Source organism: Lepisma saccharinum, chromosome 29, assembly GCF_977018435.1.
Source record: "Lepisma saccharinum chromosome 29, izLepSacc3.1, whole genome shotgun sequence".
Taxonomy (NCBI): domain Eukaryota; kingdom Metazoa; phylum Arthropoda; class Insecta; order Zygentoma; family Lepismatidae; genus Lepisma; species Lepisma saccharinum.
The window spans coordinates 45,327,439-45,348,600 of record NC_139257.1 but is presented as its reverse complement, the minus strand read 5'-3'; the positions used below and the strand labels follow the sequence as shown (position 1 = coordinate 45,348,600).

General features: G+C 37.8%; 1 protein-coding gene across 8 annotated transcripts in view; it reads left to right on the top strand.

Annotated features, from left to right (window-relative positions):
- The window catches only part of RhoBTB (Rho-related BTB domain containing), a 271,730-nt gene that overhangs the window by 226,210 nt on the left and 24,358 nt on the right, over positions 1 to 21,162 (top strand). For all 8 annotated transcript variants that reach the window (XM_083114776.1, XM_083114782.1, XM_083114780.1 and 5 more), the window contains 3 exons: positions 3,321 to 3,563; positions 4,463 to 4,551; positions 8,197 to 8,314. In XM_083114776.1, the coding sequence (XP_082970902.1) occupies positions 3,321 to 3,563; positions 4,463 to 4,551; positions 8,197 to 8,314 (450 nt within the window). The remainder of the gene's footprint in view (positions 1 to 3,320; positions 3,564 to 4,462; positions 4,552 to 8,196; positions 8,315 to 21,162) is intronic.

Below are 21,162 nucleotides of genomic sequence, written 5' to 3'. Positions count from 1 at the left end.
TAGACTTACAGTTTAAAGTGGGATCTAAGCCACCGTGTAATGTCGAATCTGGGACACCTTGATTTCAAGGTGTGACAATAATTCCATTACATCGTCTAGGAGGAGCATGATTCATATCACATTTAACTTTTTGCCGCCCAAGGCCTTTTTCACATGTAAGCCTCTCTGTCCCGAGCCGATTTTGAGTAAATGCAGAGTTTCAATTAAATGAGTGTATATCGGAGGCTAATTGCCCTAGAGAGATGAGTGATATACCGTTGTACGCGGAATGAACCAGAGATTCAGACTATATGAAACTTTTGCAAAGTCGGCGTATATGTGGCGGGGGGGGAGGGGGCTAACTCTCAAAATTCCAAAATTTCGGGAAAAAAAATTTTGTTCCCCCACCCTCCCCTCAAGCAAAAAGTACATGACAGTGTCGACATGCACATGGAAATGATCGCTAACATGTAAGGAACACAAAAATATTTGCATTATTATCATATGACCAATGTAACTTGAGTTATACCCCCAAAAAGAATTGTCAGCACGCCACTGATTCAAGCTTCAAAATGCAGCGGTACCTTGAAATGACTTTAGCTCAGAGACTATTTGCCCTGGAGATATGAACGATATACCGTTGTACGCAGAATGAATCACAGATTCAGACGATATATAATTTATACACATTCGGCGCACATATGGAGGGGGAAAGGGGGGAAATCCCCTGAATTTTTTTTTTAAAAAATGTGGTTTCTCCCCCCCGCCCCCCCGAAAAAAAGGATATGAAAAGTTCAAAATGCACATAGAAATTATCGCTAGCACACTTTTCACAAACACGTAGATGACAAAAAAGTCCATGGAAGTATGTCACTTCAGTCAAAAAATATCCTCGCACTTGGGCACAAAACGACACACACCTACGCACAACTTTCACGGACGTAAAGCTAGAACGCACTGGAAAATGAACGCCGATTCTTGCAGCTGCTTGACATTCTATTTTTAGACAATGCTGGGTGACCTCTGTTCAACATTGTGGAACACTTGTGCTCACAAACAAAGGTTTCCTTCAGCGCGCTTTGAATTCCCATTCTCACAACGCAGATTCAACAACCAGTTTTCCCCCTCCCCCACCCCACCCCCTGTTTCCACCCTCACGGAAAACTTTCATTTTGACATCCGATACTTATAAACAAGCTTCCTTCGAATGCAGATAGCACGAGGGAGTGAAAAGCATTGCTTTAGAACAACAAAGCCAGTCTTCCTTTGTCGGCAAAAATTTGAGCCACAAAAGAGAGGTACCTTTTCCTGCCTTTTCCCCTCCATTTTCATGAAGACAAAAAGAAATGCAAAAAACCATTTCTGTTAAATACATGTGTTAGGAACAATATAAAAAAATAAAATCGAAATTCTAGACAAAAATAGAAAAGTTATAACGTAAAAACTATGACCTTGACACAGCGTCTCGATCGAGATGCTTGGGACAGTGAGGGTTACTTTTGGGTATCTCGTTCGAGACGCTTGGGTGGCAAAAGGTTAATGTTATGTTGTTAACAACAAGTACAAAGTATCAACTCGTTTTATGATATGTCAGGTGTTTTACAAAAGTTATATTTCATATATAATGTCTGCTTTCAATAATTACAGGTTTATATAGGGTTACCAGACGTCATCTTTTTTGGGTCCTAAAAATGGTCCGGGGAAATGTTCTCTTTTTGGGGTATAGCCAACTGCCTTAACTTCAAGATTTATAACAAAATTTTATATTTGCATTTAATTGTTAATATTGTTTCCATGTTCAATTTCAAAGTAAGGAAATACAACACTCTCAGTTGCAAGTGCTAAAAGAAGAAACTTTTCTTCCAACAAAGAATGAATATAGTTTATGCAGTTCATTATTATGTAATATTCTCCATTCCCGTGTTTCGTTGTCTCTTTTAGGTCCAAATATTATCCTGACTTATTTTCAGAAATTCTCAATTTATGTTCTTCTTTTAAACTTAGAGACCAAGTTTCACAACCATATAAAAGTACCGGCATATGAAATAAATATTATAATATTCAGACATTTGCCTATAATGAGGCCTATTATTAGTTATACTGACAGTGTGTAAAATTATTTTACAGGGGGGAAGGGGGTGATCTACAAGCTCACCAAAACATGAATAAACACAAAACTTGTGTTCAAAGTGCTGCATGTACAAATGACCTCTTTTTTAGATTATGAAATCTAAAAATGTTCTTTTTTTTAAAGTGTGTCATCTGGGTTGTATGTGTCAGATTTATTTAAGTTATTTAAGTCATAGTCTGTTTGCATTTCACTTTTACCATAGATATACGTACTTTCTGGCAATTTGAAGTAGATTTGTATGACTAATATTTCTTTCCAATACTAGCCATTCTTAGTGTATGTCTTGCATTCTGATCATGCCCCCCCCCCCTCCCACCTTTTTTTTTGCATATTCTTCTCATTTATAACATAAAAATTACTTTAGAGATATATACTGAATATATAGTCTTTCTAAAGAATATTTACTTGCAAGTAAATCCATGTCTGAACCAGTATTTCATAATATGGCACCTTTTCTTTTGTCAGTGCTAATTTTCTTCCAGATTTTCATGCGTAAGTTATATATATATATGTTTTAAAAAATCTGAAGGAAATGGATAAGGAGTAGAGCAATACAAACAAACCTCTTGCTCTGTAGACATGTTCCTGATCCTAACATGAACATTGCAGAGCTTTTATTAGGAGATTTTGTTAATATTTCTTGCCTTATTTTAATATACGCTTTGTAACGATTGCCTTTCTAGTTATCTTGCTGTGAGTGTTTGATTTGATAAAAAAAAATATGAAAGGTAGATGGGAACTTACAGAAATTGCATTTGCTACATTTAGAAATGTTTTAACCCCTAGCTTTAACTTCGTGCAAAACAAGTAGATTCAAATATTGTATATCAATAACAGTAGAAAGTATACTAAGGTATACAGTATTTTTTGAAAAAAACACCTACAGTTTTATTTAAAAATATAAGGATTTTCACTCTTGTCACGAGAATTTACATGACAATGCATTTATCATATTTATATATTTAAATTAAGTTGTCCTACTGTGAAATTCCTTGAAGAGTAAGAAGGAAATGATGATGTTTTATATATAGACTGTATATTCTCAGAAGGGATGGAAAGCATGCTTTCTCTGAATGGAAATGAATTTAGAAATGTAGGGTCAGAGAAAGAAAATCTGGAAGGAGAGTTGCTTCTTGACTTCCCACTTTTCAAATCAGACTTCCTGTTCTATATCTTAGGAAAAGCAATATTTGTTCCATTCTTATTTCAGGCACCATTTCGTCCTCCAAAGCCTCTACCATCAGAAATATACATCAGTGCGAGCACATATGAGGAGAATATGCATAGCTTATTTATTCAGCAGGCTCACACGGATGTAATATTTCTAGCGGGGAGCATAGGCTTTTCTGCTCATCGGTTCATGCTGGCTGCGTCATCACCAACCTTCCATAGGCTCCTCATGATGGATCTGAGCAGCGAACTGGGAGCACGGAGTTCTAGTGAATCTAGTATGGTATGTTTTTATGTCCTTCTTAAAATAACTGGTTACACATTAGGAACAGCCTCAAGAGAATGTATCTCACCTTATATCTATCTGTTGCACATGTTGTAAATAAGGTCTTCATTTCTCAATAGGTCACACACAGATTGTAAATAAGGTCTTCATTTCTCAATAGGTCACACACAGATTGTAAATAAGGTCTTCATTTCTCAATAGGTCACACACTGTAGCTTTCCGAACGTGACAAATGAGTACTATGTTTATTATAGGGCAAGGAAATTTATCTGCTAGTTATTACAGTACACACAAAGTGATTGGCCATAATAATGCATTACAAGCCAAATGAAAATAATAATAATAATAATAAAGTTCATAACTTGACTCTCAGTAGAATGGAAATACATTAATTAACAGGAGATTATTTGTTCATTCATTCAAAAGAAAGAATATTTCACATTTAAATGCAAATACGAGTATATGGAACACGTCAAAGGAAAATATTGAATTTATTTGAATGTGTAGTTCACAATTATCGTGTTGTCTAATTTGTTTTTGTTCCTGTAAAATGTACTAAGCAAACACTAGGAACAAAAAAATAAGGGGCTAACAAGACCTATCCCCCCTCCACAAAATTTAAATGCACTTTTGCAAATTCACTGAGGGTAAGGATATTAATGGCAATTTTTCTCAAAGTTTAATAGAGTTGGTGTATTAAAGTTCTCTTACCCAAACTGATATGAGAGAAAAATCTCCCATCTATTTTTTTCAATTTAACCTATAATATTTTTCCATTTGATGTTCCAGATATGGCATACACGTATTAAACAATTGTCACTAGGATTTGTCAAATAAGATAAATTTTAATTAGGATGTGATCCTATCATCCTCACGTTCTCTTTTTTCTTTTGCAGGTGAGCAGTACATTTGGAGAGTCTGCTACAGGAGATTTTAATGATGACACAGAATGTCTCATACATTCAGATAGTTTTAAACCCCCTAGGTAAGAAATTCTACACATATTACACATTTTCCCATTGTTTTTCATTTTTTTCCCAATTTAAAATAAATTTATGGGCAGTTTTTATTGTGACATGCTCAATCAAAACAATAGGTTTATGACTAGAGAACGGAAGTTGATGAAATGTCATCTTTTTTCTGACATTTTTTTGCATTTTTTGCCAATTTTCAAGTTTTAGGTCATTTTCCCTGATTTTCGGCATTTTACCGTCATTTTTCACAATATTCAGTGTATTGTTTTGTCATATTTTGTCACTTCTTTCATTTTGGTAATATTCTTGAGTCTTTTCACCAAGGTGAACATAGTAGGCCTATATATATCTCACAGGATTGCAATTTACGAGCAAAAGAAATACTGAACTGGTGACAGTCTTTGTTGTGTCGGGTGAAACCACCAGGTGTCCGACTGGGGCAAACTCAGATTTAAGACCAGATAAGAAGAGGCTGGAAATACCCTGGCCAGACCCTGTTTCCACTGGAAACCCTCGTTGCATATTTCAATTGAATGTGCATGTCGGATCATTCGGTGCCTTTTTTTTGAAAGCAAGATTGCATTTTGTTTAATTTCCTTTTCATTTCAATTTTTAAAATAAAACTAACAAATTTAATGGTCATTTTTGGCATTTTTAACGTCACTTTTTCCCATTTTTTAGGACATTCTATAGGTCATACGAGTATACCTATATTTTTTTAGGTCATCAACTTCCGCTCACTACTTATGACAATCATTAGTATTAGTTTTGTTTTATTTTGAAAATGTCTCACTTCATCTCCTGGTAATAGTTCAGCAAAATATTTGTTATTTTAATTCAATTATAGTATTATGTGATTCTTTGTTGGTGCATTCTTGTTTTATACATCAGAAATACTCACAAGCAGAATTGTATTTTAGAATAAAAGCAGTCAGGAAAGATTAGTGTGGAATTTCAAGTAGCCACCAAACTTTCAGTCAAACATACAACAAACAACCCGACGGGTCAAAGAATGAACTCCAGGAAACCCAGACTTTTCGCCTCTACTTGTGGGAGCTTGAAGGGGGGAAATAGCAGTGTTGCTACACACATGATTTTTGTCCAGTCTTACAGCAAGCCTTTTGCTGTCAACATGCACCCTTTACTTGCAGTTCAGGAAGAGGCAGGCAATCGGAGACCCAGCTGCTTGCTACGCTAGGGCAACCATTAGGCTTCGCTTGCTTGGCCTTGTTGAGGGTGCCACCTGTTTCGAAAAAGACTCGAAACGAAAAATTTGGCAACGCAAAATACCACGAGAATTTCCCCTCACCGCAGCAACTGGACAAAGCAAATTGGTTCAGCAGTTCATGTGACCCTCCGTGGCTTTCGACGGAAAAGACAAAAAATAGATTTTTCAAGTTCGTTCTTTCGTCGAACAGGTTTCAACACATTGTTTACCATGCATCTTATACATTGGATTGGGGCAAGGGTAGAGTATAATGGAGAACATGAGACACAGTCTTTGACACATCGCATACTGGAGGGGTTTTCTTTCTAGTGATGCTTCCTATGATATTCCATTGTATTTGGCCTCTCTTAATTTATTTTTCTCTGCTGACATTACTTAACTAACTAACTAACTCTCTAGCCTTCTTAAACCCGAAGGAGTGTTTCATAATAAATATTAAACTGAAGCATGCCCCTTTTTGTCATTGTTTAACGTGTATCCTCTAAGGCAGTGGTTCCCAAAGTGTGTGCCACGGTGCCCTGGGGTGTCGTGGCTGGCGTACAGGGGCACCGCGAAATGTTCCAATATTTTCACTGCAATAACACTTGTTCGTCTACACTTGGTTTTAGATCTGTTTACACATAAAATGTTTCTGAATATGAAGTATGTGTTTATTTTTTAACTTAAGGGAAGCAGCCTAACCACACTAACGAGCATTGCAAGTGTTAGGTAAGTACATTCTGACTTGGGTGCCACACGAAAATCTTGAAACGCTAAAGGTTCTGTGAAACAAAAATGTTTGAGAACCACTGCTCTAAAGTTATGCAATGTACCATGGCCGTATTTAGAGGGGGGTTTAGCGTTCAACCCCCCCCAAAACTTATGGCATGTTGGAATAATGGAAGTTCAGAAACCAAAATTTGTATCACATTTTCAAAAATGTATGCGCAGTTTCACAAAAATACAACAGGGAGACAATCCTCGAATGATCGAGCTAGAATTTTCAAACATTCTGAATTCTGAAATTTGAAAGAAACTGATTTAATCCTCGGAATCACAGCCCACCCGCGACCCCTTCATTTTCACTGCTGCTGTCCTCTTTCCAGTGCTTCCTGGATCAGACTGAAAATTCCCTTCTGATTGTCCCAAAATTCCCGTGCCAACTTTTAAATTCCCCTTTATAAGAGTTCAAACCCACCTTTGTAACATGTTACATTCATTATCCTTCACCCAGCGGTTAGATATATTACATACATTTAACCTATATGCAGTCCTATAAAACATGCGGTGGCTCAGTCGGTAATGCGTCTGACTACCATGCTCAAGGTCCCGGGTTTGATCCCTGGCCGGTTCAAATCCGGAAACTTTTCTAACGTTAGAAGTGGCCCCGGTGCCCACCCAGCGTCAAATAACATGGGTACCTGGGGGAGACCCTGGTGGGTAAATGCAGTCAGGGGCGTGATGCTGATCACATCACCCCCACTCATGACCGGATCAAGAAAGTGTGGGGTATTACCCCCACACCCCCTATTTGCCTTCATGGCATGGTGCTAGGCACAGGGGAGCACTTTAACTTTATTTTGTATAGTGCATAGTAGTTGTATATAATGCTGTTTGGTATGCGTAGGAACAATATGAGCATCGGAAAGTGAAATTGAACTGCTCCATAGAACCCCCCTCCCCCCTCCCCAATTGACATCGTTCATTGCAAGTTACAAAATAGCAAAACAAAAATTTAATCCAAAGAATAACTGGTTCCACAGTTTTCAAAATTCCAAAAATTAAGTTTTATGTGAATGGTCAAACAACATAAACTTTATGACTAAAATTTCTCTCTCTAACTTTTAAAGCTTTTTCTTGAGGTACCTAAAATTTAATAACAAAATATAATAACTGTGCATTTCAATATACATCTGCATGAAACGTAAAATAAATAAATAAAAATAGTTGTGCTGCATATTCACACTTTTGATGGATAGAGTAAAAAAGCCTCTTCAAGGATATAAGGATAGCAATAATAATAATATTAATAATAATAATAATAATAATAATAATAACGATAATAATAATATGTTTGGAATTATTTAGTGTATGAAATTTTTTAAAAAAATATTACTATTATTATTATATTAACAATTATTACTGTTATTATTTCTATTATTCAAATTTCTTGCGGCGCCCATGGGAACAATTATGAGTGAACCCCGCCGAAAATTTTTCCTGCCTACAGCCATGCAATGTACCAGTTTGTTGTACCTATTTAGATTATCTAACAGTAAGTTTTAGTTGCTTCCTTCCAGAGAGTTTGCCTCTGCATGTAATCTACATGCAATCTCAGTAGTCAAATAGCAAATTTGGATTCTGCAACTAAATTCACAAGTTTTCGTATGTTCTCGCAGAATACAGTGGCATGTACCATTTACATAGTGAACCTTTTTCTTTCTTTCAGGGGATGGGACCAAAGCAAACGGCGATCTAGTTGTCAGATTTTACCTAGTGATGGTGGTCGAGTAGGTGTGTCTAAAGAGCTAAACCACTCAGCATTCCAATCCATTAGAATTGAACAGGTGAGTAATGCCATTTCAAACACATGGCTTGCTCAGCTGGGTCATGGAATCTTCTTGAAAATGTCAAAAGTGAATAAATTACTTATTTTATGATAAAATAGTTACTCAGTAATTTAAAATGTTAAATACAGTGTGAGACATTTTATAGTATTTCATTCACACACTTTTTCTTAAACGTGTGTCAAGGAAGGTATGGAATGAGCATTGTTCTGCTATACTGAAATCTCTGTTATACATTCTATAATTATTGTGTGTACAGACCACGTTGCTGCATATTAGAACAAAGTATCACAGTGGAGAAAACTGAGATATTGTAGCTCCCTTCTTAAACTTTCAACTTAGTCACTACAGAGTTTCATATACCCTATCTACTTTTTTTGTCGTATGGTAAAGGGGCATACATGTGAGCTGCACATGTAAAGGTAACCGAATGGTTCAAAAGTGGTTGGCCCAACCATTCTACCATTGAACAATAGTAATTTTGGCCCTGGTTTTTATGTTGGCCCAACGTATGATATTTATGTTGGGCCAACTATAACAATAATTAAAATTTAAATGGGGGCGTTTAGAGGTTCGAACCTAGGTTACGTTACTTATAAGGCATGGATGTTTAAAAATGGAGAAATTTAAACGTACCAACTTAAATACAGCACGGAATTGTTCATCGTGCTATTCGGTCCAAGCTCCGGCCAGTGTAAAAAGACGATGATGTTCCTTCTACATTGGTCTTCGTTTACTAGCCAAATTTACCATGAGTTTAAGAATCAGGAATTAGAAATCAGAAATCAGAACACTGGACACTGTAATAAGTTACGACATAATATTTAATACACCACTGTATACATACTTACAATTCCACTCGCCTACTGAGGTTCCATAAAAAAACACTGTCACGGGCCCACAATGCACCGGGTCTAAACAAGTGAGCAACGCAGACCGCTGATGGTCGGTTTTATACGTAAACACTACATTCGAGCATCCAAAGCTAGGAATTTAATCATGGTCTAGAGAGAGAAAACAGTTTCTCTCTGACCTACAAAGGTGCTGAAAAACAAAGTTTCTATCTGAAACTTTTAACTGTGAATGAATGTTCTAAAACTGTGTCTCTAAAACGTGAATGTCGAACTGCTAAATCGAAGGTCTATATCGAACTGCCTATTTTCACTCTAACTTTTCACTGCTCTTGCTAAGTCCTTACTTCGTCTTTTCCTTCCGTTCTCCGAAGAATTGTCCTTCACTCTATTGGTCGTTGAACTTTTTGCTCCGCCCACACGTGGTCACTTCTGTGTGTAGGGGCGATAATCGTAACACACGGGGGAGTTAAGGGTGAGAATTGCTTACTGAGAGGCGATAATCGCATAGCATGAAAACACAATAGCACCTTGTTTGAGAGCTGATCTCGAGGAATGAAAAGCATCTGTTCTAATTAATTTTAATGGCTCTCAGCTCAGATTTTATGGCACACAACTCGGACACTTCGGTAAAGTTATTCCTTCCTTTGCTGTCGAAAACCCATCGAAGCGAAGATATTCGAAGAGAAATGTTCTGGCGGGGTTGAAGTTCAAAATTCGCCGTTATTTACTCTTGTCAATTCGACGTCAGTGAGCCAGACGGGTTGGCGGCGATCGTGGAAGTTATGCGTCTCGTGGAGAACACCATGTGTAGGGCGATTGTCTAGAATCCGAGCCTGGACACCTGCAAAGTCTCACGAGAACAGACGTTCTTTGTTTAAAAGGGGGAAGAAAGTTTTTAAATTTTAAATGCCTGAAGTTCCAGGTGATTAGCTCCTTCTCGGCCGAAATTATCTCGATAGGCTCCATCTGGGCTGAAATTATCTTGACGTGAACCAGAGTCTAGATGAATTTGTATGGGACAGAAATGGGAATTTATTGCCAGACACACTGTTTCCTTCACCTTGAAGTAGGGGCGGTGATATATAGGAGGCTTCATGGGAACGAACTTGGGTTTCTTGAGGCAGCTGGGTTTCTTGTCAGAGAGCAGAAAATAAGATCTTGGGGGAAAGCGTAGAAAAACCGATGGGGATATGTAATTGGCACATCGGTTATACATCCCCCTGCTCCCGAATAAAATTTGCTGAAATGAAGGGAAGCAAATTTTTCAGCTAGCTGTTGCGTTGCCTCCTGCAGGACTTCTGATGTGTCTTGCCTCACGATGTTAACTTAGGTCAGAATATAACCCTAGCACCCGTAGACTTAAGTGTTCGGGTCATATCTGCCTCTTATGGGCAAGTCTGCCTGTCTCTTTCCTCTTCCCATTGCTGTAGTTCTCCGGTGCGGCTTCTCCTCCTTCCTGGATTGGCTCTGGGCAAGTTGTGTCCTCGCTGCTTCATCTGGTGTTCATGGCATCTTCTTTCCTCTTCCAACTGCTAACTCTGGTGTCGAGTGGCTCAGGAATACGGTTGGTAATGAAGGTGGGCTGCCCTCATTGTCTAGTCATCCTGGAACAGTAGTCCATCCTGGCCTCTTCTTCTGCCATCTGGTCTACCTGGCTAGAGCTCTCGTATCGGCTGGAGAAATGTGTCCGGGGACTCCTTGGTGCTTCCTCTCCTGCCATCTTATTGGCCGTAGTATTTTATTCTGTGAAAGTTTTAAAGGCATTAGAACATGCTTAGTTGAAAGTCTTAATGTATCTTCATGCACTTTCTTCACATGTCACAATTTCAAGTCTCTTTACCACTTTAAGTTCCTTGTCTTCGTGCACTTGACCACTATGTCTTTTGATTACATTTTTACGTATAATAAAATTTACACAAAAATTTGTAGCTTCTACAAAGATAATATGAAAATCAATACAGGATTTAATAAAATATTATATAAAAATTTGTTGGCTAGTTTTGAAATTAAAAGTTGAAAAATTATCGATATACATATTAAAATAAGAAAATTCCCTTTATTTTATATTGTTCATGCACCCTTCTCTTCAACTTATCTCATTGTTTTTAGCTTATTTCATATTCCATTACTGGGCTCAAGGCTTTACCAACACTAGTCTATTCCACTACCACACTTCATAGGTTAGGCAGTATTTACTGCACGGGCATTCAGCCCCTTACATGTGCATACTTAAAACTATAATGGCCACTATGGGCAAATCTTCTGCTCTATGGCAGGAATTATGTGTGCATCTTAGGCACCGTCATTATGCTATGTAAAGCATAGGCCTCCTTGGGCAAATTAAAAATTACAAACTTCTTATAACAATACTATCCTCGTTATGTGTTGTTGGCAAGTGTATGTGGTAGATGTATTTATTCTGTGTCTTATACCTTACATTAAGTAAAATTATGCAACTTGAGCCACTTAAAATGCCAAAATTTAAATACTCTCCTTATCAACATAAAAACAAACAGTGAATAATCATTATGGAGATCTAGCCTCCATTTTCTCCTGATCAAAGCTAAATGGTGCATGAAACTAGTTGTTATACAAACTTAATCCTTATTTTACTATACAGACCCAACTTATTTTCTTCATCATACATCACTGGCCGTTCCATGCCTTGGTTGGTCTGGTGTGTCTAGCCTATCAAATATTAACTATAATAGATCAAAATACACCTTTAGATAAAACATAGAAATAGATTAATCAATAATCAATTGATATTAATATTTTCTGTAAATATTGACAAACAAATGAAAAAGAAAACAAAGAAAACTACTTCTTCTTCTAAGTAAATAAAGGATTACATGGCACTATGACTGTGCTAAATAAACAGAATTATAAGTTTCACCACTAACTAGACATTAATAAAATGATAAGGTGACTTACTGAGTCACGTGTGTGCATTTATAGTGTTGCACCTGATTACACAAGTTTACAAAAATTAGAATTACAAAATGATAAAATCATAAAATTTAAACACATCAAAATATTAAGAGAATATTATTGTTTAGATATAATAAAGAAGTTAATATGAGCAAATGTATGAGATTATTACAAACAGAAGACCTAACACTACCTTCTGTTAATTACATCATAAAACATGAATCAAAAGATTAAAATACAACTATATTACAAGTGTATGCATGCGTATGAAATTCTTGCTTTTTTGGTCGAGTGTAATTGTTGCCTTACTTATTCTTAAGCAATAGTTGCAATGTGTTAGCCCCGTAGGGCTATTTTATGAGGACTACTTAGTTAGGCCCTAACTTCTAGCAGCCAAATGTCGACCTGTCACGTGGCTGATAGAATTCAGGAACCGAACACGTCCAAACCCAACCCGCATGTATATATAAAAGAGTCCCCCCCTTGAATCCGACAGCAAGATGATATGTTGATAAAAAAAAATCCCTTAAAGCCTAAAGAAGGCAAAGTGTAAAATAAAATATGCTCCGCGCATGAAAACTGTCGAATTCCGCAATGATTAAGTCAAATCCACATTTAAAATCATGTTTAGCTCACGCTGCCATAGCGTCTTACGAGCTGTTGTGAGGACAGGTGACACGCGGTGTGCCCCAATCTTCCTCTTCCTAACTCCTTAACTTCCACACCAAAAAAAAATCTTTCCAAGTTACCCGGGGTATACCGAAAGTATTCCAAAATGGTGGCAAAAATAAATTTTGGGTTCTAGTCTCCTTTGAGACTAGAAATTTTGATCTTTGAGGTTCTCTATAGCAAGAAATTAACCCTAGGGAGATATATAAAACGAAGAAGTTGGTCTCCCTTTTCATTTTAAATTCTTATCTATCATCAGGTCATTCGTCGCATTCAGCATGTACAGGTAAGCACGCTTGCTGAGAAAAATATTCAAGTTGATGGTTGCAAAACCATTTATAATGAATTGTTACCTAGTAACTATTATACTGTATGATTACACAAGTCACAGGTATGCTGGTTAAATCAGTACATCGAAGAAAGGTGATTTCGGAAAATAATTCCTCGGAACGTCAAAAATTTTCAAAAAAAAATTAGCTGGCAACACTGATTTTCACTAACTTTAAATGGTAGTTGGTTGCAAAACTTCTTGAACACTTATATTAAATAATTAAACAAGTTTGAAGTAAGTATCCTGAAATAAAAGTAAAATTTTTACATAAATTCGAAGTTTCTCGGTTTACGAGCCTCCGATACGACACCTTCGTATAAAAACTGGATAATTAAAAATAAAATTATGCAAGTCCTGGTTGATTTTTTGTAATTTCCCTCAAGGGTAGTCTGTTTATGACTTCAGTAATTAGTTTTCATAAAGATCCGACTGTAATTAAGCATTTTATGGCTGATTTAAAATTCAAGTTCTCCGCAAAGGTACTAGTTCAGACAAAATTTGGATTTCTACGTCACAGTAGCTCAATTTTATGAAACAATACAAGATTAACTCTTTATATTTAAGTAATTTATAGCTTAATTGTTATTATTAAGTTCTAAATGTAAAAATTTGTTACAAAAATTGTAGCTTTTATGCTGAAAATTCATTTTAAGTGCCTTATTTAACAGCGTAACGCTTTTAAGTTTGGAAAATAAAAGATAAGCCAAATATTGTTTTTAAGAACCAATTTTTAGGTTGAAGGAGAAACAAAGAACAAGATTCTATTTACGCCATCCTGAGAATCAAGTGTAAAAGAGTCTCCCAGCCTCCAGTCCTTTAAGAGGACTTCCCTTTTTAAAGTATGTGTGTTATGTAACATGCGTATCATTAACATCCTGTGGAAAAAGATCTGGTCTCTTACCCTTCAACATCCTGAGGTACAATGTCCTTTTACCTTCGGTACAGTGCCACAGCTTCATGTTTTCCACATGCTGATTGGTTACCATCTGGCCGGTACAGCAGTCCAACAGCGTGAACACATCAACTCTCTCCTCCTGGTAGCAGTAATAAGGACCGGAGAAGGTATTGCAGTATTTCCTGGTTATGGCATCTAATAAGCTACTAAGAAAGTGTGTTTTCAAAAAGATTAAGTTACCTACAGAGACATTTTGCCTTTGGGACAATTGTGCATTTATCCTGGTGTTTCTTTTGTTTCTTTCACCCGTGGTATTAATATTAGCCATGTACAGCTTATGTTCCCAGTTCATCTCTTCACCAGCTGGCAAATTAAAGTGTGTTTTTACTGCATTGTCTATGGGATAATTTAATTGAAGCTCTATGGGTGCAAAACCAGTGGAATGGTTGACACTTCCATTCAACAAGTTAACAACTTTGGTGACATGCTCTGGCCAAGCATTATGCGCGCCTTCAGAGACCACTCGCATAAGCCGGTTCAAATCTTTGTGTATCATCTCCACTAGGTTACTACTCGGTTTGTATACCGGGGTGTAAGCAACCTTTATGCCTAGAGAGGCTAATGACTGTACATATTTATTTGCCTTAAACTGGACTCCATTGTCACTTACTATTAAATTTGGGATCCCGAAATGTAAAAAATAGACATCAATTAGCTTCCGTAGTATGCTGTCGGTAGTACTGTTACGTAATGTGTAAGCGGTTAGAAACCTAGTTTTTGCATTTTGAATAGTTAGTAAGAACCTTTCACCTCTCTTACCCCTTGGTAATGGGCCCTGAATATCTATGAACAAAACAATATCTCTACCTTCCATACTGTGCATTAACAGCGTTTGTCTAGGCGGATGTGTGTTATCTTTAGTACTCTGACATGTAATGCAGTCTGCAACATAAGATCTGACATCTTTCCTCATATTTCTCCAATTATACAGTTTTAAAATCCTTCTCATCATTTTATCTACCCCAAAATGTCCTAAATTGTCATGGTAAGCTCTAAGAACTACTGGTACAAACGATTCTGGTATGCAGAGCTTCCATTCATTCAAAAAATGATAATCCCTAGTAACTAGCAAGTTATTTGGCAAAATTTTGTAAAACTTAAACCAATTTCTAGACCTGGATGAATTTTCTGTGTGCGTACCATCCAAAAACTGTATGATAGGGAGAAGTATGGGGTCTTTTCGTTGCTCCGCAGCTACGAAGTCAACGGAAAAGTCAAGTATCTCGTTACGGAACGGTTCACTTGTGGCATTTATATGTAAGTTTTCGGTTTCTTTACTTTCAAAAGTCCTGCTTAACAGGTCTGCCAGACCATTTTCTTTGCCCTTGCAGTAATGTACTTGAAACTGGTAGGCTTGCAACTGTAAAGACCACCTGGTCAGCCTAGCATTCCAGTTCTTTGAGCTGTTTAGCCACTGCAAAGCATGGTGGTCACAAATGACTGTGAATTTAGTACCAGCTACATATTGTCTAAATTTAGAAATGCAAAAGATTATACTCAAACACTCTAGTTCAGTGATGGTGTACTTTTCCTCATATGGTCTCAATGTTCTACTTACATAATAGATGACACGAGGCTCCCCGTTATCAATTTGAAATAGATATCCCCCTATGCCAATTCCACTCGCATCTGTCTGTATGAAAAATTCCTTTTGCATGTCAGGGTGATGTAATGTAGCATCCCTGGCTATGGCATCTTTCATAGATAAGAAACTATTTTCTTCCTTTCTACCCCACTCCCACTTTTTGTCTTTCTTAAGCAAGTCAGTTAGTGGTTTACAGATTTCTGAATAACTGGGAATGAATTTTCTCAACCAACCAAAAGCACCTAAAATTTTCTGTAGTTGTTTCCTAGTTCTAGGTCTAGGAAGTTCAACTATTGACTGTATCCTGTCCTGATTTATGTGAATCCCTTTCTGATCAATTGTATGGCCTAAATAGTTTATTTTCTCTTTGCAAAAGAAACTTTTCTTCAGTTTGATGGTCATGTTAGCAGCCCTAATCTTCGAAAATACTTCTTTTAAAAGCTCTATGTGCTCTTCGAAAGTTTCTGTCCTAATACATAAATCATCTACATAGATCATAACCTTATCTGAAAGTGTATCCCCCAGTGTTCTATTCATAGCTTCAGTAAAAGCTTGCACTCCGTTCGAAGAACCAAAAACTAACCTTTTATACTGGTATAGTTTACCATCGAAACTGAATGCTGTAAGTGGTTTAGACTCTTCGGTAATCAAAATCTGGTAAAAACCTGAAAACATGTCTATGGTGGTTATGTATTTTTTGCCTTGAAAACCTTGTAAAGCCTCATCTATCCTAATAGGCTTTGTCTGAATTAATTTCTGGTGCAAGTTGACATTACGCATGTCAGTGCAAATGCGTAGCGACCCATCTGATTTCGGTATTACCACCAGGGGGTTGAGGTGACAAGATTCACTAAATTCTATTATATCCCACTCTAAAAGTTTCTGTAAGTGTTCCTTGACTTGAGATTTATAGTTATATGGTATGGGATAAGTCTTCGCTACCAAAGGTTCTGTGGTATCTACCTCTATTTTATGTACATACTTATTGCAACACCCAGGCTTGTCATCAAAAAGATCATTAAATTCTAATAAAGTATCTAAAAGTATATCCTTTTCAGTAGGATTTAAAATTTCTGCATCGTGTGCCTTTTGAAAGAGTTCTTGGGATGTGGCCTGTGTATTACAATGAGTATTCCCGACTGGTACTGTATAACTAGGTTGCTTGCGTACCTGGTTACAAGGATTATCTAAATCCTGAGTGCCTTCAGCAAGTGGTAGGGGTAACAATGGTACTACTTTACTTCCTTGTTCTGTGTTTAATAACAATTCTCTTTCTTTCAGGTCTAGCTTAGCCTCTAGTGCAAAAAGTAAATCCAACCCAATCAAAACTCTAGCTGGTAGTTCTCTGACTATTAAAAATTGCACGGTTACTATTTTACCTCCAATATTCACATCTGTAATGAATTTCCCCAGTGACTTTTGTCTCTTTTTCCCACTGTAATCTATCAGCATTATATTATCAGTATTAAGCAAGGTAGGTCTTGAAATTTCACTTGTTATTTCTCTCCAAACACTCTCAGCCATTACAGAAATTTCCGCTCCCGAGTCTACAAGTGCCTTATATTCTTTATTATTGAAACTTACATTAACAAATGAACTACATTTTACTTTGTTCCTGATATTTACTGGCAATGAAAGGTTTTTAGCACTATAATATTCCTCATTATCTTCAAAATCCTCATAAAAATTCAAATCAACCCTACAAATTTCATATTTATTTTCATCATTCACCAGTTGCTTTACTTGTGTTTCCCTGTCATCAGTATCAATGGAGCTTCCCCCTTGCCTACCTTCTGTAAGAGGGGAGCCTAGGCATTTAAAGATCTGGTAGGCTGGTTACCAGTTCTAAATGGAGGGCTGTTAGGATTTAAGGTGGGGTCTTGTTCTGGTGCTCGGGTTCGATCCGCAGCCACCACTTGTGCATAAGTGGGACCCCTACCCTGGCTAGCCTGGTTGGTGTTCCTACGTACCGGGGAGTTTCCTCTCCCGTTACGGTAGCTGAAACTACTACCTCCCCCGTTACGATTATCGGAGTATGTGTTCGATCTGCCCCGGTATGAGTTGTTGCGTCGCGGGTTGCTATCCCAAGTGCTACCCCGACGGAAGTTATTTTCAGTTCTTCGCGGGGGGCTGGGTTCGAACCTAGGTCTTCGTACCCTGACCTGCCTAGCCTGAAAGTTTTCTTGTCTATTTTGGGGGTACCGGGGTTGGAACCTCCTTTGGTCCTCCCTTTGACTGGATTGGGACACTATGTCTAACCTGGCTACAATCTCGGCTGCCATCTCTAGGCTAATGTAGGGGTGGATTAAGAGAGCTTCCTTAACCTTGTTGGGGAGCTGGTTGGCTATGATGACCGTCTTTTGCTGGTCTGTCATGCCAGTTTGTATGTTATTGAGTAAGTTGACCTGTTGCCAAAAGTAAGAAAGCATGGAGCCCTTGCTATGGTCAGTGTACCTACTGTTCATTACCTTAGCTAGGTACGTTGACTTCCACGTATCTGATTGATACGTGGACAGAAACAATGCCTTGAACCCCGAATAGGTATCAAAACTCCCCTTTACTTGGAGGTACCAGTTTTTTGCTACACCAGTTAGTAACTTTGGCAGGTAGGATAAAATATCCTCCTCCTGCACACCCAGCAAGCAAAACGACTCTTCAATGTCTGCCAAGAACTGAGAAGCTAGGTACTCAGGTCTTGCAGCACTGAATTTGGGGAGTTTATCTAGGTCCCCAAACCTGACGGTAGTCCTTCTCCTTGGCTTATGCTCTACCCCGGAGTCACTATCCGAGTCCGAGGAAGCATAAAGGGTGCTTTGGGATTGAACCTTAGGCTTAACCGCCTGTTTTTCCCTTTTTATCTTTAGCTGGCTAATCTCCCCCTGATTGCTCTCATATTTTTTCTCTAGCTCTTCGATAGCCTTCTCTAATTTGGTAATTTCCTCACTATTATCTTTCTTTCCTTTTACATTTTTAGATAGGTTCTCAATTCTATCTAATCTGCTCTGTAACTTATTCAGTATTTTAGCATTTCCCTTCTCTAACTCACCCAACTTAGCATTCACTTGATCATTCCCTTCCTTATTAAGATCTTCAATACCAGCTACCCTGCGCTTGATCACTTCGAGCTCTTTTTTACTTTTCGCTTCAAAGCTAATCTTGTAAGCATTGAACTCATGTTCCCTGGCATCCCTTAATGAATTCATGTAGCTAACAGCCTCCCTGTTAAGCCTACCTTCTGCCTGCTGCACCTCCCTAACAATTAGCTCTCTATTTTCTCCCTCTGACTTCTCTACTCTTTTCTCTAACTGGTCTACTTTCCCTCTTGTTGCTTCACATTTCTTTATTTGTGCCTCAATCCTAGCATTAGTGTCCTCCCTGTATTTCTCTATCCTATTTCCTAATTCCTCATTTAATGAGTCTATTCTTCGACTCAAACCTGCGTTACTTGCTTCTATCTTTTCATTAGTGGATTCTATTCTTAGATTTAATTGCCCTATTGCTTTTAACACTTCATTCATGGAATCCCTGAGCTCTTCCATTGAGGTTGCCATTTTTCTAGTTATAGGCATTCAAGCTTACAAAAGAGAGGAAAAAATATCAAACAAGTGTTTGTTGTTATTTTTAGCGGAGGTTAGTGCACTCGCGTGGCATGCAAAAAGAAACTATTTAGTGTCCTGATTTCTTTATGGAATTTATAAAATTTAGGGCAAAATTAGAATTTTAGAAGTACATAACAAATGACAACTTGGCTTTGTAAGCAAGTCCCTGTTCGGGAAAACCCATTTATAACAATAATTAAAATTAAAATGGGGGCGTTTAGAGGTTCGAACCTAGGTTACGTTACTTATAAGGCATGGATGTTTAAAAATGGAGAAATTTAAACGTACCAACTTAAATACAGCACGGAATTGTTCATCGTGCTATTCGGTCCAAGCTCCGGCCAGTGTAAAAAGACGATAATGTTCCTTCTACATTGGTCTTCGTTTACTAGCCAAATTTACCATGAGTTTAAGAATCAGGAATTAGAAATCAGAAATCAGAACACTGGACACTGTAATAAGTTACGACATAATATTTAATACACCACTGTATACATACTTACAATTCCACTCGCCTACTGAGGTTCCATAAAAAAACACTGTCACGGGCCCACAATGCACCGGGTCTAAACAAGTGAGCAACGCAGACCGCTGATGGTCGGTTTTATACGTAAACACTACATTCGAGCATCCAAAGCTAGGAATTTAATCATGGTCTAGAGAGAGAAAACAGTTTCTCTCTGACCTACAAAGGTGCTGAAAAACAAAGTTTCTATCTGAAACTTTTAACTGTGAATGAATGTTCTAAAACTGTGTCTCTAAAACGTGAATGTCGAACTGCTAAATCGAAGGTCTATATCGAACTGCCTATTTTCACTCTAACTTTTCACTGCTCTTGCTAAGTCCTTACTTCGTCTTTTCCTTCCGTTCTCCGAAGAATTGTCCTTCACTCTATTGGTCGTTGAACTTTTTGCTCCGCCCACACGTGGTCACTTCTGTGTGTAGGGGCGATAATCGTAACACACGGGGGAGTTAAGGGTGAGAATTGCTTACTGAGAGGCGATAATCGCATAGCATGAAAACACAATAGCACCTTGTTTGAGAGCTGATCTCGAGGAATGAAAAGCATCTGTTCTAATTAATTTTAATGGCTCTCAGCTCAGATTTTATGGCACACAACTCGGACACTTCGGTAAAGTTATTCCTTCCTTTGCTGTCGAAAACCCATCGAAGTGAAGATATTCGAAGAGAAATGTTCTGGCGGGGTTGAAGTTCAAAATTCGCCGTTATTTACTCTTGTCAATTCGACGTCAGTGAGCCAGACGGGTTGGCGGCGATCGTGGAAGTTATGCGTCTCGTGGAGAACACCATGTGTAGGGCGATTGTCTAGAATCCGAGCCTGGACACCTGCAAAGTCTCACGAGAACAGATGTTCTTTGTTTAAAAGGGGGAAGAAAGTTTTTAAATTTTAAATGCCTGAAGTTCCAGGTGATTAGCTCCTTCTCGGCCGAAATTATCTCGATAGGCTCCATCTGGGCTGAAATTATCTTGACGTGAACCAGAGTCTAGATGAATTTGTATGGGACAGAAATGGGAATTTATTGCCAGACACACTGTTTCCTTCACCTTGAAGTAGGGGCGGTGATATATAGGAGGCTTCATGGGAACGAACTTGGGTTTCTTGAGGCAGCTGGGTTTCTTGTCAGAGAGCAGAAAATAAGATCTTGGGGGAAAGCGTAGAAAAACCGATGGGGATATGTAATTGGCACATCGGTTATACAACATACTGAAAACTAAAGTATACAAAGGTTTGTGTTCTGATATGTATGTAATTTATTGTGAGGACAAATATAAACTAGAACAAATTATTTGTTAAAATCTTTTTTTTAAAAAAAAATACAGAACACTTTCTCATTCAGGCCCATACTGAAAGGGGGGAGGAGGGGCAAGGGGGCCATATTTTAATGCGAACCTATAAAAAACT